The 14,092-nt window shown below is 40.2% G+C and overlaps 1 protein-coding gene across 1 annotated transcript in view; it reads right to left on the bottom strand.

Annotated features, from left to right (window-relative positions):
* EPHA4 (EPH receptor A4) overlaps nt 1-14,092 on the bottom strand; it is a gene marked incomplete at both ends in the record, with an annotated part of 102,102 nt that overhangs the window by 6,145 nt on the left and 81,865 nt on the right. Inside the window, 6 exons of the mRNA XM_080622595.1 lie at nt 2,051-2,260; nt 2,807-2,868; nt 6,763-6,948; nt 7,142-7,255; nt 8,051-8,109; nt 13,390-13,501. Coding sequence (XP_080478721.1) covers nt 2,051-2,260; nt 2,807-2,868; nt 6,763-6,948; nt 7,142-7,255; nt 8,051-8,109; nt 13,390-13,501 — 743 coding nt within the window. The remainder of the gene's footprint in view (nt 1-2,050; nt 2,261-2,806; nt 2,869-6,762; nt 6,949-7,141; nt 7,256-8,050; nt 8,110-13,389; nt 13,502-14,092) is intronic.

The following is a 14,092-nucleotide window of genomic DNA, read 5'->3' as shown; positions in this document are numbered from 1 at the left end:
AGAGAGGATAAACTAGGAAGATTTATGAATACTGTGGTGTTTCCCATGGGCAATATCCCAACTTGTACCAGAGACATGAGAGAGCAAGCAAGCCTCTGGGCTCTCCCAGTCCCCATGGGAGGAGCTCAACACCAGACCATGGCACAAGGCTGCTTTTAATACCTGTTGGAGAGAGCAGTCTCTCATTGCGATACTTCTTTTTAAACAAATAAAAACACTTGGGCATCTGATTTGGGCCACTGAGGTCCTGCACTGTTTTAAAAGCAACTCACTCTATCCTGTTTATCTGATTTTGCCTTAGCTGAGTGATCACAGGCCAGAGATTTCTCCTTTTGTTTATGCTAATATGCAAGGTGTTTTCAATTGAGCTTTTGGTTTCCTGCAGTTCCATCTGGGAACCGACTTAAACTGAACAAAGGTTTTAAGGTTCTTTCATTTGCTTTTATGCTTTTTTGATTAAGTTTATTTTGGTAGGTTTTTTCTCAGCAATCTTCTAGATAGTTTTTATCCATAACTAAATGCAGCCTGTGCATACTCAATGGCTTATTGTTCTAATATCTCTCTCAAGTGTTTAATATGGACTTGTTCCAAAGCCAAGTGAAATGAAAAAGGGTCCTTCTCATGTCTTCTTTGCCCTTAGCATCAGGCCCTTGGTGAATCAGGCTGAAGCAGTATTGCCTTGTGTGGCTATAAGATGCTCTCACTTTAATGAGTTAAACTACTAATGGGGGGCAGAACACACCATCTCTTAAAAAAAGACACTCTAAAAATTGCATTTTATTGCACCGTTTCTACTTATGAAAAAAATCTATTCCTCCTTTCAGACACAGATGCACGGACATTGCTTATACGTGGTTGTCATTCTAAAAATTGTCAATAAGCTCTTTTTACTTGGCTGCTCAAGTACAGTGGAGTTCATCCAAATTTTCCTGATCCTTCATTACTGATACCAAATGAAGACAATGCACTGTAAAGTAAATGTCATTGATTCCCTGTAGTTTACTCTCCAGAGCAAACATAATAACTATATCTCCACTCACTAAATTCAAAGGGAAGCTTTTCAGTCATTTCTGTCTTGCCCTTGTGTGTTCGTCTAAACTTTGATTTCCCTGAATACAGCTTTTCAGACTTCTGCTTTTTCTGCTTGCCACTCTTATGAGTGAGAAATACCAAGGCTGGCCAGCATTTAATACTACAGGAGTCTATCCTTCCCTGTAATGAACTGTGAATCCATTAAAGCATGAGTGTTGGGATTAAACTGCAAAATCTGAGTGCTGCAAACAAACCCTGCACTAGGGAGAACAGATGGAGAATGGCAGATATTTAAAACTCAAAAAAATAAGCAATTAAAAAAGGAGACTTTATAAACTCTGACTTTTTTTTTTACTTCATGTGCATGTTAATTACAGAGGTATTGGTAGAAAGGCTGGTAATAGTCAGGATGTTGTTTTGTGGCCAGAGGTACTTACATTAGTATTATTCCACATGCAGTATACTAAAATTACTTTAGCAAAATTAGTTAACAGTGGGATGCTGAAATATAGATAAAATGGGAAAGAAATAAAAAAATGGGAATGCAGGTTTCACACTTTTCCCAGTCCAAATTATTTAGGTCAAATTTATAACTAGCTTTGCAATGGGGAAAAGATGGACTTATGGGGCTTTATACACTTGCTGTATCAAACCTCAGTGGGACTAGCCACTTGGAAATCATTATACATGTCTGTAGATATCAGAAGGAATAGAAGCCTAAGCTCAAATTCCTGGCATCAGGTTCCTGTCATATACTCCAGCACACTGAAGAAACCAGAGGAATACATGGGTCACATCCTCACAAAAGAAATACTGATGTAGCCACTGATGTTGTACCAATACCACTACATTAATTTATACAAGCTATGGAGTCTGGGCCAATGTTTATTTTAGGTCATGATATAGGTTTCATTGTGACTGAGATTATTTTAAACAAACCATCGCCACCTCAAACACAGTCAGACAAAACCAATATGCAGGAAAGAAAACCCACTGGACGTTTTCTTTCCCTCCTTACCCGTGTGGTATAAGCTGCTTCAGGGTCATCTTCCAGGACCCGGGACATGCCGAAGTCAGACACTTTGCAGACCAGGTTGCTGTTGACTAGGATGTTTCGAGCAGCTAGATCCCGATGCACATAGCTCATGTCAGACAGATACTTCATTCCTGAGCCAATGCCACGAAGCATCCCCACCAACTGGATGACTGTAAATCTGCCATCATTCTTCTGCATATGGGGAGAGGAAGAAAATCACAGAGCATCAAGCTAAAAGCTACATTATTGCCGTTGCTGAAATTGGCAAAAAGCATATCTCTGGATTCCCATCTTCTCTCAAATAAAATGCAAAGCTATTTCCTCAGTCTCCTGACTACTGTCTATAATTCACCAGCAAAGTAAAAACTCAGGCTCTGTCACAGCTTCTAGTGATGCAGTATCCAGTTTGCAATGAATCTGGTTTTAATGAGTCTATGGCATTGCAATGCTTTCAAAAATGGAGCAAATCAGAACTGTTTCCATTAAACATGGATTATTTAAGACCCTGCTATTTTAAAAATTATGTTTATTCTATATTCTTCCACTTTATATTTATTCTGGTTTTCAATAGAAGGAAGCAACACCAGGAAAGAGAAATTTCCCAAGTTCAAACATAATCTCCTTTAAAAATGCTTAATTTTCAGTATCTTTCTACAAAAAAATACCAACTCAGAATGAAGACCAGAAAATGTCTCCCAGTATAAAATCTCCTTAGCTTATTATGAAGAAATCACCTACCCTGAGGAAAGCATCCAAGGAGCCATTCTCCATGTACTCAGTTATGATCATTACCGGTTTACCTAGAGTTCGCAGAAAGAAAAATACAATTCCTTGATGAACACCGATGTTAATGGGATAAAAATGGGTTGCACATGATTTTACTGCCAAGACACCTGGCTTACACAATCTAATTTAATTTGAAAAGCACCAAGCTTATGCCTCAGCTGTGGGGAGCAAGAGAAGAAATATTATAGGACAGAAACATTCAAAGGGCCCCATCTGGAAGGTTAACCCTTTGGCTGGCTCATTGACAAGGTCTTTAACTAAAGTGGCTCCTGTTCTCTAAGGAGTTTATGAATTGATAATTGAGAGCTAAGAAATAAAGATCTGTTCAAACTTGACAAATATCTTTAGTGTAATTAAATTGCTTGCAGACTAGAAAGCCTTCCTCTTTCAAAATGGAATTTGTGAATATTTTGGTCTCTGCCTCTTTCAAAAGATCAACGCTTTAGGCGAGTTAGAAGCTGTCAGCAGCTACAAGGTATTCCATGACAACTGGGTTCAAGAATGAAAAATACAGGCTGTTCCTCTCAACTTTATGTCCTGAATTTGTATTCAGTGTCTCTTGTTATTTGTAAATGAGCCAAAGCCATTTGCCTCATGAAGTCAACCACAGGATAAATGATTCAATGAATTGTGTCACACAGGCATAGCGCTTCAGCAGCACTCAGCTTTCCATGCTGCAATACAGAAAGCCAAGCTGGGCAATCTGAAGAGAAATGCAATGTAATGTTTCTGACATGGGGATGCTTTCCGGGCACTCTCCTGTGTAAAATAACAGCAAATACGTAAATAATGCTTGATGTTGCCTTTAAGAGCTTTCCAAAGTCATACAACACTGAAACCGAAAACATTTAGGTGCATATAAGTAACACTAATTATTTCATGGGGCTAAATCAAGCTGGATATTCAGCACCTAGATAGATATTTGCAGAAAAAGGTCCAATATCATCTCCATTTTAAAAGTAAGCATTGGGAGCTGTAGATAACTGACTTTATCAGAGGACAAGTAGCAGAAGCCTGGTCCCAAGATGAGCACTGTCAAGCCCACCTGAACCCAAGGGAGCACCTGATGATGAGTGCCAGGATGGGATGGCAACCCTTCCTCCCAGTTATGCTTTAGCTACAGGAACTACAGAATTTCTTCCTAAATAAAAGACGGGGTCCCAGAGAAACTCTGCTTTTGAACTTCCTGGAGCAGCTCTGAGTAACAGAACATTATGGGAAAAGAAGGGTTCAGTGGACATGTCACCTAGACTGCAGATAGCTCAATTCTGTCTTAGCATCAGAGGTATTAGAACTACTCAACCTTTCTTTGTGTTTGTCACCAGCAAGTACCTGCTCCAGAACAACCAGATGTGAAAATTACCCTACTATGAAATGTTGCAGCATTGAAAGTTCTCCTAATCATTTCTACCTCAGTGTGTTTTTCACGAAGATGCTTTTCTTTTCATTTGTCAGGGATTTCTAGTTTTGAAGTAATCTGGTTTTGTTTTCTTTTTATTATTAGAAAACAATATTCTATATTGACTGACTGTACTGAAAAATTTACATAATTTTACTTAGGCCAACATCCATGTGCAATACATTACTTATTTCACTCATCATTACTTATTGCACCTTTTCAGTCACAACTTATTCTTCACTGGCCTTTTACTATTCCTGGTTCTCCTTCCCTTCCCAACTGATATCAAAACTGTTACTGTTTTGGTCCCATGCAAACTGGTATGCCTGTGAAATGTCAATCTGGCAACTGAACCCCTTTTGATTTGCATGAGCGCAGCAGAGAAGTGATGGTATTGCATAAGTTACACTGATCTGGATGAAGGGCTTAGTAACCTTGAATGAGTATATGCGCCATTAAGGAAAGGGATGTGATAAAACATTGTTCTCCCCTTAACTCACATTTGGAGGCCTTCTTTGGCAGAAAGAAAAACTCCAACCAAATCTGCATATATCCTCATTTATCCTTTGCAACTGTGACCGGAACCCTTCCACTGAACAAATACAGCTAAATGAGTTTTAATTAACCTCCCTCAATCAAAAGATACTATGTCAACGTAGAAAGGAAGAAAGGGAGACTCTTTCAGTGCATTAACATGTAATTTCATTACTCAGGCACTTCTTTAGCAGGGGAGGGGGATAGAGAGAGAAGTTACCATCACTGAGTCAATTATTAAAAGTACTTGACTAGCAGCCAATAATGTATTCATGAGTTTCTGCTGCTTCTCCCAGCTCCCATCTACACAACTATTTATCTCACACTTTAATTTTCGGTTTATTAAATACATTCATTTATCACAGCATTCAGAAAACCTATGGAGAAATTGAGATAAATGTCTTCTTAAGTAGCCCTGTTTACCAAACACACCAGCTCTGAGGTAACCAAGATGACTTGCTGCAGAAGCATCACTTACTGCAAGCCAGGCAACGAAATGTTCTCGGGTCAGGCCACCACCTCCTTGGTGAAAATTTCAAATAATTTTAATTCAGTGACAACTGCATTATACAGATGCATATAGTCATTTATAACTGCCAGAGCTGTAATAGCTCAGGGGCTTCTGGCCTCAATGGGATTTCAACACAAAGATTCCCCTGTTGCCTTTCTTTTATAAGGGTGCTAAAAAAATTACAGTCTATAGCAAACACAGTGGCCTGACCACAACCACCACCCCTTTATTACAACAGCAACACAAAGAAAGACTCAGACCTTAAAAATTCAAACAGACTATTATCTTTTAATTTTAGTTTGGAAGGAAGCCCTCAGTAAATGATGGTCAAATGAACAAGGGTAAGTCTTCTAAAAACGCAAGTGACAGAGCAAGCATTCAGCTCCCACTGACATTCAAGAGGGGCAGGGCTTTTCAGTGGTATTGATGGCTTTGACAACCCTGTATGGGAGATACTTTACACTAGTATTTTACTTTTTAACTTTGCATCCATGTCTAATTTCAATTCCTCACACTATTAATACCTTCCATTCATGTTTATCATGCATACCACTAGCTGCAGAATGTAAGCTTCACAAATTCCAGCCTTTAACAGCAGCTCACAAGATGACTGCTTTCTTTCCTACCATGAGCATGAGCCTTTACGTTCAAATGGTCTTTTAAGATTTCTCATTAGTGCCAGGCTTTGCCAACATGGTACGTAGGGCAGTTGGAGTAGGGACAATAACTACACTATCGCAGTGGCACCTTATCAAGTCAGACTCAAGCACATCCGTCTCACAGGTGTATTTTCAGTTCTAGCCTACCAAGAGCATATAGCAAGCACTGTCATTCTGTTTCTAAGGCAGGGTTCATGGCACAGTGCGTGCTAACAGACTTAAAAAAACCCCAACCAAACAAACAAAAAGATCAGCCAGGTATATTCTGCAGGGTGGAATTATCACACCTGTAACTCAGAGAAAACAAATAAGCAAGTTTCACACTAAAATAGCCTACTTCATTTCAAAGGCTTGCTCCTTACATCTGTGCTTTGTACCTTAAACATATGACTCTGTATTTTTGTTTTAGTATTTTTCCCCCAACCATTTTAAATTCTTTGCTCACCATCTGCTTTTGCCTATCCTGTAACAATCAGCTCAGCCTAGTGAAGATGTGAAAGATGCCTGCTTGACATAGGAAAAAGAAAAAAAGCAACTCCTGCAGTATTAATTTCCCCTACAAAATCACATACAAGCTTCCTACGGATGGAGTATCAGTTGAAGCCATAAACCCATTTATAGCTGACAACAAGATTAATGACTTGTCCTGCACTGATTTCCTCCTATTAGCTATCAGTGGATCTGTTCCATCTGTCATTTCCCAGGAAAGAGGGCAAAAAAGAAAAAAAGAACCAGCACACACCATCACAGACTTAATTTCTCAGTGACTTCCAAATTGGCCTTGTCATGAAAATGACCTACTTACATTTAGTAACTACACCTTCCAAGTGGATGATATTGGGGTGGTCAAATTGTCCCATGATACTGGCTTCACTCAGGAAGTCTCTCCTCTGTTTATCAGTGTAACCAGCTTTTAGAGTCTTGATAGCAACACAGATCTCTCTTTTTCCTGGCACTTTGAGACGTCCACTGCATACTTCACCAAATTCCCCTTAAGGAAAAAGGCACAAGAATCCATGGTCATGAACATGAAACACGCACTTGTGTGTTGTCAAACTGTTATGTCAGTACATTTGGGGGAACTGTCATACAAAAATCACAGGATCTCAAGTTTTCTAAAAGCAAATTTAAATGCGTATTTACAGAAAAAAAAAAAAAAAAAAAGGCAAACTTCTGGCACTTACCCACACCAATAACTTTTTCAATCTTTATACAGGAGGCATCAATTTCTTTGGCAAATTCCCTCACAGCTTGGTTTGGATCCTCATATGTAAAAGGATCCACATATGTTCTAACACCTGCAAGGCAGAAATGTTTTATCTGAAGTCACTGATCTACATGCTGCTAAACACAGAACATATGAGACTGAAGCCTTAATGATATACAACAGCAAAGAGAGTGTACAATAAAAATGTACTGTAAGCCAGGAATGACTGATGAAGGAAGGACTTAATGTATTTTTCCTCCAGTGTGATTTTTTAAAATGTAAACACTTAATATTTCCTCACATCAATATTTAATACTGATGTAAGGGATCAGGCTTTTGCCAATAAATGAGGTTCACAAATCACTGCCATCCCTAACAGGCCAGTAGCCTGTCTACGGACCTGTGAGACTAAAACACATCCCATTTCCTTTTTGGAAGCCAAGAAATTCTGAATTTCAGTCCTAGGTTTGGTACCTGGATGACTGAGATGGAAATAATAGTAGGATTCAGTCCTGGAAAAAAGGCAGCAACGTTCACATTCCCTTTCCTGCAGGATTGCCTCTAACCCATCCAAAACTGCTTTAGCAGAGTATTGTGGGAAAAAATCTAGCTCAGGTATCACTAGCCAGGAACAGATGTTTTTCAGTGGAAAGGAACAACAGAAAAATTTGATGAACCTTTGTCCTGTCTGCCCACTCAGATCTTTTTACCCAGATACTCCTATTTTTCCTGTTACTAAAGTACGCATTTTTGAAGGATATTTGTAAGACAGGCAAACAGAAACATATTATCCCAAGAGGAGTATCATCCCTTATTTCACAAGCATCAGAACATGAGACATGTTTTACAAACCAAATCAAAAAACTCAAGCACCACTGCCTTTTACCTTGGTTCAAATGTTTCTCCTCATCTGCCTCTTGCTTAGCCTTACTGTACTTACTGCGCCTGTTGGAACAAAACAGAGCATTAGAGTTCCAAGTATCTCACTTTGAGGCAAGTTAAGTCTTCTTGACCTGCTGAGACTTGAGCTATTTGCACCTGCCACGACCTGTGCTCAGCAGCTCCCCTACAACAGCCCATGACACAACATACACTTACCAGAGGGGTGAGAGACTCCTCAAACTGCTCTAAGTGTTATTGGCATCAACAAAGCATTAAGGAAAACACAGATCTATTTTGCATCTCGGCATTTAAAGAAAGAAAAGAAAGCCTGTGTTTTGGCTACCTTTTCTTCAGATGTATATTTGCAACTCTGTGTGAAAAAGGGCCAAATTGCTTTTTAGTCCTATCATATATGGATTTAAATGCTACAACAAAGGTGTTTTGGTAGATTGATTTTCAAACGCAATTAGGCAAATACCAATACCAGCACACTTACTTAACTGCATATTTAAAACTGGAAACAAGTCTATTAACACAGAAATCAGGATGGCAGCAAAAAAAAAAAAACCCTGACCACCAAATAATGCAAATCCCAAGCATTTTATTTATTCTCTTAATCACTGTGTAAGTGAATGGGGGACAAAGAACAACTCACGGCAGGGCTGTTCTACTAACCCTCTAGTTGGAGACAATAATGTAGTATAGTATGTTAATTCTACAGATCACGATTTCTACACCTACACACATGATATTGTATCCAGTTATGTATTTAATTAATTCAGCTTTAAACTTCAATGGATAAGTGGTATTAAGAAAAGTTAACACAAGAAGTTAGTCTGTTAGGGAAGATATTGAAGAGTCAGCTCAGCCAAATGTGTACCGGGATTTAAAGCTCCCCAGCATCTACTGGTATATAGATGTAGAGCTTTGATGTGGGCTTTTACTCATCATTCACCGAAAGTTCAGAACCAGACATAAGAACAGACATTGTCCAAGAGAAGCACTTATTGTTGCTTACTCCTCAGTTTGCCTATTCCTATGGAAGTCCAAGTCTCCCAGCATGTCAGACCCATGCTAGCTAATTAGAAAAGTCTGGACTAGAGTCAACATGAGGGAAAGCAGAAGGAGAAACCAAGCCTGGAGCACAGGAGGCAAGAATGGCACTGCCTGAAACGTACAACCTGCTGCCTGAAGTAGGGCAGGAGATGACCAGTCCTGCCAGGGACACTGGGGTGAGACTGGGTTAGAAGTCTGAAAATGGTGAATGGGTAGAGGAGGAAAATGGGAGTGGGTGAAAGACCTATCAGCAGATATGAGTTAAAAGGGGTCAAAACCTAACAGATAACAGGAAGAAAACACATGACTGAGAGCCTCACTTGCAGCAAACCTTCCTGAGTCTCATCATTCCCCTCCTGTCAGCAAAACCTTTGTGCCATTAGCAAAAAGCATCTCACTTCCCACTCTGTGCCTGGCCTTCAGGGAATGGCAGCTTCCCATCACTGCCAGCTGAAAGGCCATTTCCCAGCCTTTCTCTTCACAGTCTTTCAGTGTTGGGTGTTAAACATGCTACGCCAGTAATAAACACTATGAATTAACCATGAAAGAGAAGGGGGAAAAAAATAAAATCCTGTTTGACATGTGAAGGTTACCTGATCTCTGAAACAAGCTTCACAGCTCCCAACAACATCAACAGCACTTGTGTTCAGACATAAAGAGCAGGTACCCATCCAACCATAAACGGTTGGGAGGTTTTTTTCTTGATGAAAGTCAATTAAACGTAAATGGCTCCAAATCACAAGAAAAGCATTATTAAAAACCACACTGGATCCAAACATCAATTTAAACCATTTATTTGCCTGAGGACTTACAGCACTGGTATAACAGTGCTGAGGTAAATAAAATGACTATGTTCTGCTCCCAGTTACTGACTGAATAAGAAGAGGTAAGAGGCAGCACATATCTCACCCAGTGCCATAGGGGACCAAGGCAGCTAAGGAGATTGCAGAGATTGTTTCAAGTATTATATAACTTCTCTCAGAGAAAAAAGTAGAAAACAAAACAAAAATTATCTGCATTTTAAGCAGGATTCCTTCAAATAATTTTATTAATGTTCAGGCACAGATGGGGAACATGAAACACAGTCTTTGCATGAACGCATTTTAGGTATGGAAAAATGCTTATTATCTTATTTTTGACTGTACAATCACCCTAACAATAGATAAAAAAATAACCTTCCCCCACTAAAACCCAAAGACATGCAAAAAGCAAAGAGAAACAAAGGGATTACTGTTCAAGCAATATAATTGTAGCTTATTAAGCTTAAATAATACCTTCCAAACTAACTACCTACTTCCACTTCTCCCTGTGTCACCTGTTGACCTCTCTTGCTTGGCTGGGGGCAGGAGGCTCCAGAGTGCCATTGTCCCGAGAGCAGCACAGGAGCCCCGCACCACAGGACATGCAGGGCTTGAGCTGCCTCTTGGGGCAGCTCACCTGAGCGGCAGAAGGGAGCCTTTGTCGCAGGCTTGAACCCCGTAATTACAGGGATTTTGGTGGTGGCGATTAAATAGATGGCATTCAGGAAAAGAACAGAGAAGCTTTCAGAAACCATGGGGGTCAGAGGCACAGGCAAATTTACAGGTGGGGGCTGGTGATGAAGAGGAGGCTGAAACAGAGGGTGTTAGCAGGCACTGAAGTGAAACAGTATAGACCTGGCGCCACAGCACTGCTCTCCCTTTCTCCCCAAACAAAAGAGGGGTTGGGGTGCTGCGGTGCTCAGGCAGCGGACTGGTGGAGCACCAGATCCAACACCATCAGCAAAGGTGAGCAAATGCATGCAGCTGTAGATGGAGCAGAAGACAAACCAGTCTATCAACTGGAAGAATTTCTAACAGAAACTTTCAGATGACCAAGGATTCTGTAGGGCCATCTTACTCTACCCCAAGTCCTTTCAGAAAGTGGGTCTTTCTGTTTTACACTTTCCCAAATACTTTAAAACTCTATTTGAGATACTGCAATTTCACTCAGTGGTTCCTGCAGGGCAGGGTTTAGAAACACTCACGCCACCTCCTGCACTCTGCTCTACGGATATGCTCATCTGAACCTCAGTAAGTTTAAACCAACATTTAGGCAGAATAGTTCTCAGGTTAACAGAAACACTGTGGTTGCAAGACAGAACCAAACAGCTAGAGGTGCCTGAAGGCAAAGTCCTTTGACAAATTCTGTTGTAAAGATGAATTTTTGGATTTGAGCAATGACTTGAAAAATGTAATGCTAAATTAGTAGTAATAACCGAGGGCTCAAAAGCGAGTGACTGCAGAATATGCCCGGTTCCCACATTTGGCTCACAGATGTAGAAGGGCCATGTCTGCAGGCCAAAGCACAGGTTTGATTGTACAAATATAACTTTTAGGTCATGGCTAGATTACAAAACCTCCTCATGGGGACTCTATAGACAGAAAAGCTTTTTCTTATCTGAAGTCATTTTGGAACAAAGTATAATTATTTTGCTATTAGCTTCTGCTGGGGTAAAAAAATCATGAAATATCCCCAAAGCCCACACTTCTAATTACATTGGTAAAGTGGTTAACATCGTTAAGAGTAATAGTGAATATTAAAGTAGGTTCTGTTTATTGAGAGCTACTTCCAGCTATTAGAGAGCTGTGTATTGAGGAAGGGCATTAATTAGCAAGGCACCATGCATTAGTATGCACAGACCAGTTTCACTGTCCTAGTATTCTATTCATCTTGCTATGTCTTTCCCATTTCATGGCCCCTCTGAGACCTACCAGTGCAGAGCTATGGGACATCTCTGAACCCATGGCCACCAGGATACCACTCCCACCAGTGGCTGGTCCAGCCTTTGGTCCCTATTGCCCACCTGCTCTTTGTCTTGTTTTTGTCCAAGTTGAACACTTGTGGGCAGAGATAACTGAACAGACAGCCTGAGTGGTGAGAAGACCTGGCTGAGCATACACCTGCATCAGTGAGTCTTTCAGCTACCTGGCTCCAGGCAGCCCTTCCTTTGACAGCTTTACGGCTGATACTAAAGAGAATCAATATGAGGGCAAGGGGCTGACATTTCATTTTCTAAAAAGTGATCCATTGAGGGCTAATCACCAAGCTGTGTTTATCAGCCTTGGGAAGTGACATTTTTTTTATAGGGGGAGGGGTGAAAGGAATCATCTCAAAGCAGCTCGACAGGCTCAATTCTCCAAGGTGGCGACTCATAATTAGAAATCCAATGTATCCTGCTATCAATCCTACCTTAAATAATAAAGTGATCAATAAGAGCAGAGAGGAGATTAAGTCATCAAGCTCAGTGATGCTATTTTCTGTTAGCAATGGCTTTTAATAAACCTGTCTCTCTGCATTACATTTTCATGCATTCTGCTCTCCTTTCTTCTTGCCAGCATGGAGGCTCCGAGTTTAACACCCACAGAAAGCTATAGCAATGAATGCCTACTTTCCAGATATTACAATCATAGTGACTTAACTGCCCTTTAAGACAATTTAGAGAACAAATCAAGAGGAATTTGTGGACATTTATGACTGATACCGTTAAAATGATCAACAGAGACTGACAAAATGTGCATCCCTCAGATAGCAGGCTTCAGATGCAGTAATGATACAACCAGTTTTATCACTTTTACACTGAAGCAAAATCATGGCGATCATTTTAAATGAGACTAAACACAAAGGTAAAGACAGAAACACACTATGTTTCTGATACACTATCCTCGTGTTCGCAGGATTGTTCCTGATGCTTGGGTTGAATTTGGGAGAATACTTCAGAGAAGATTACGGTCCTGCTCTGATGAAATAACCATTGATCCAGTCTGCTGTGTTACTGCATAGGATGCTGAATGACTGTAGCTTCTGTTTTATAGTCATACCCACTCACACTGGGAGGACTAACCCAAAAGACTAATGCAGACTCATACAGACTAACACCAAACCCACAATAATTGTCATCTGATGGCTTAGTTCACAATGGTGTAATTGTTTATTCCCTATCAGGAGTCAGTCCAAGAAAATCTACTGTACCCATACCCGTTAAACTTAACTTCAAATTACACTAACGACAGATCTCTAACTGGCTTGCTACTCAATGACAGTTATTGGAACCAGCTTTGCATTTGAAGGACAAATAGAGCTGGAACTATTGCCATTACATCACATGCTGCTTGGTCCTAATGTTGAGAAGATCAAAGCTACATGGGAGAAGGCTTGTAATGCAAATGTACTGTTTATGATGCTAATCAAAGAATTTAGCTTTGTTTGGAGGAGACAAAAAGCTCCCTCATGAAAGAAAGAGAGGGCTAGTGAAGCTTAAGTTCTTACCTCCTGCTGATGACAAAGGCTGCAATGAGAATGACCACAAGAACAACACTGCCAGCCACTGAAACAAGAAGCACTGTGGGATTGGTACCATCGCCAATGATGGGGGAAGGAACTGGAAACAGAAAATGGAGCATTAGTGTCAGACACTCTCAAAAAATCAACCTAGGTAGCACTCAATGAGGCTTTCTGGCTTGCGAAGGCAGTTAAGAGTAGCACTCAAATCTACTTTCAGGCCTTTATTATGCAGTCATTTGACACAATTTTCCAACAGGGCGCTAATGAGCTGAAGACATGATGTTTGATAATGACTTGGGGAACTTCAGTTCACTAAGAAAAAGGACTCCCGCTCCTTCTCCCCTTTGGTGTTGCTCGGAGAGTATAATGGCTCTGGTTTTTGCCTTTCTAAATGCTTTCCATTTTTTTTTCCTCCTTTTTTCTCTCAGTGGGACCAGATAATCACTCCCCAACTGACACAAAGTAAATAAGTTATTTTAAAATGTCCACCATCTTCTTCTTGGATTGATTATATTCAGCTTTTAACATTCTGAAGGATGTTGCCACTAGCTGGCATGACCTTAAATTGATTATGGTGTGTGTACATCCAAAATAAAATAGGCTTGGTCCCATTGCCTTCCTGCCACCAAAATGCAAACATTTTGGGGGCTAAATTTACATGTTTCCTTGAGCAAAGTGAAATACTATA

The sequence above is a fragment of the Psittacula echo genome (assembly GCF_963264785.1).
Source record: "Psittacula echo genome assembly, chromosome: 7".
NCBI classification, from domain to species: Eukaryota; Metazoa; Chordata; class Aves; order Psittaciformes; family Psittacidae; genus Psittacula; species Psittacula echo.
This window is presented reverse-complemented; position numbering and strand designations above follow the sequence as displayed.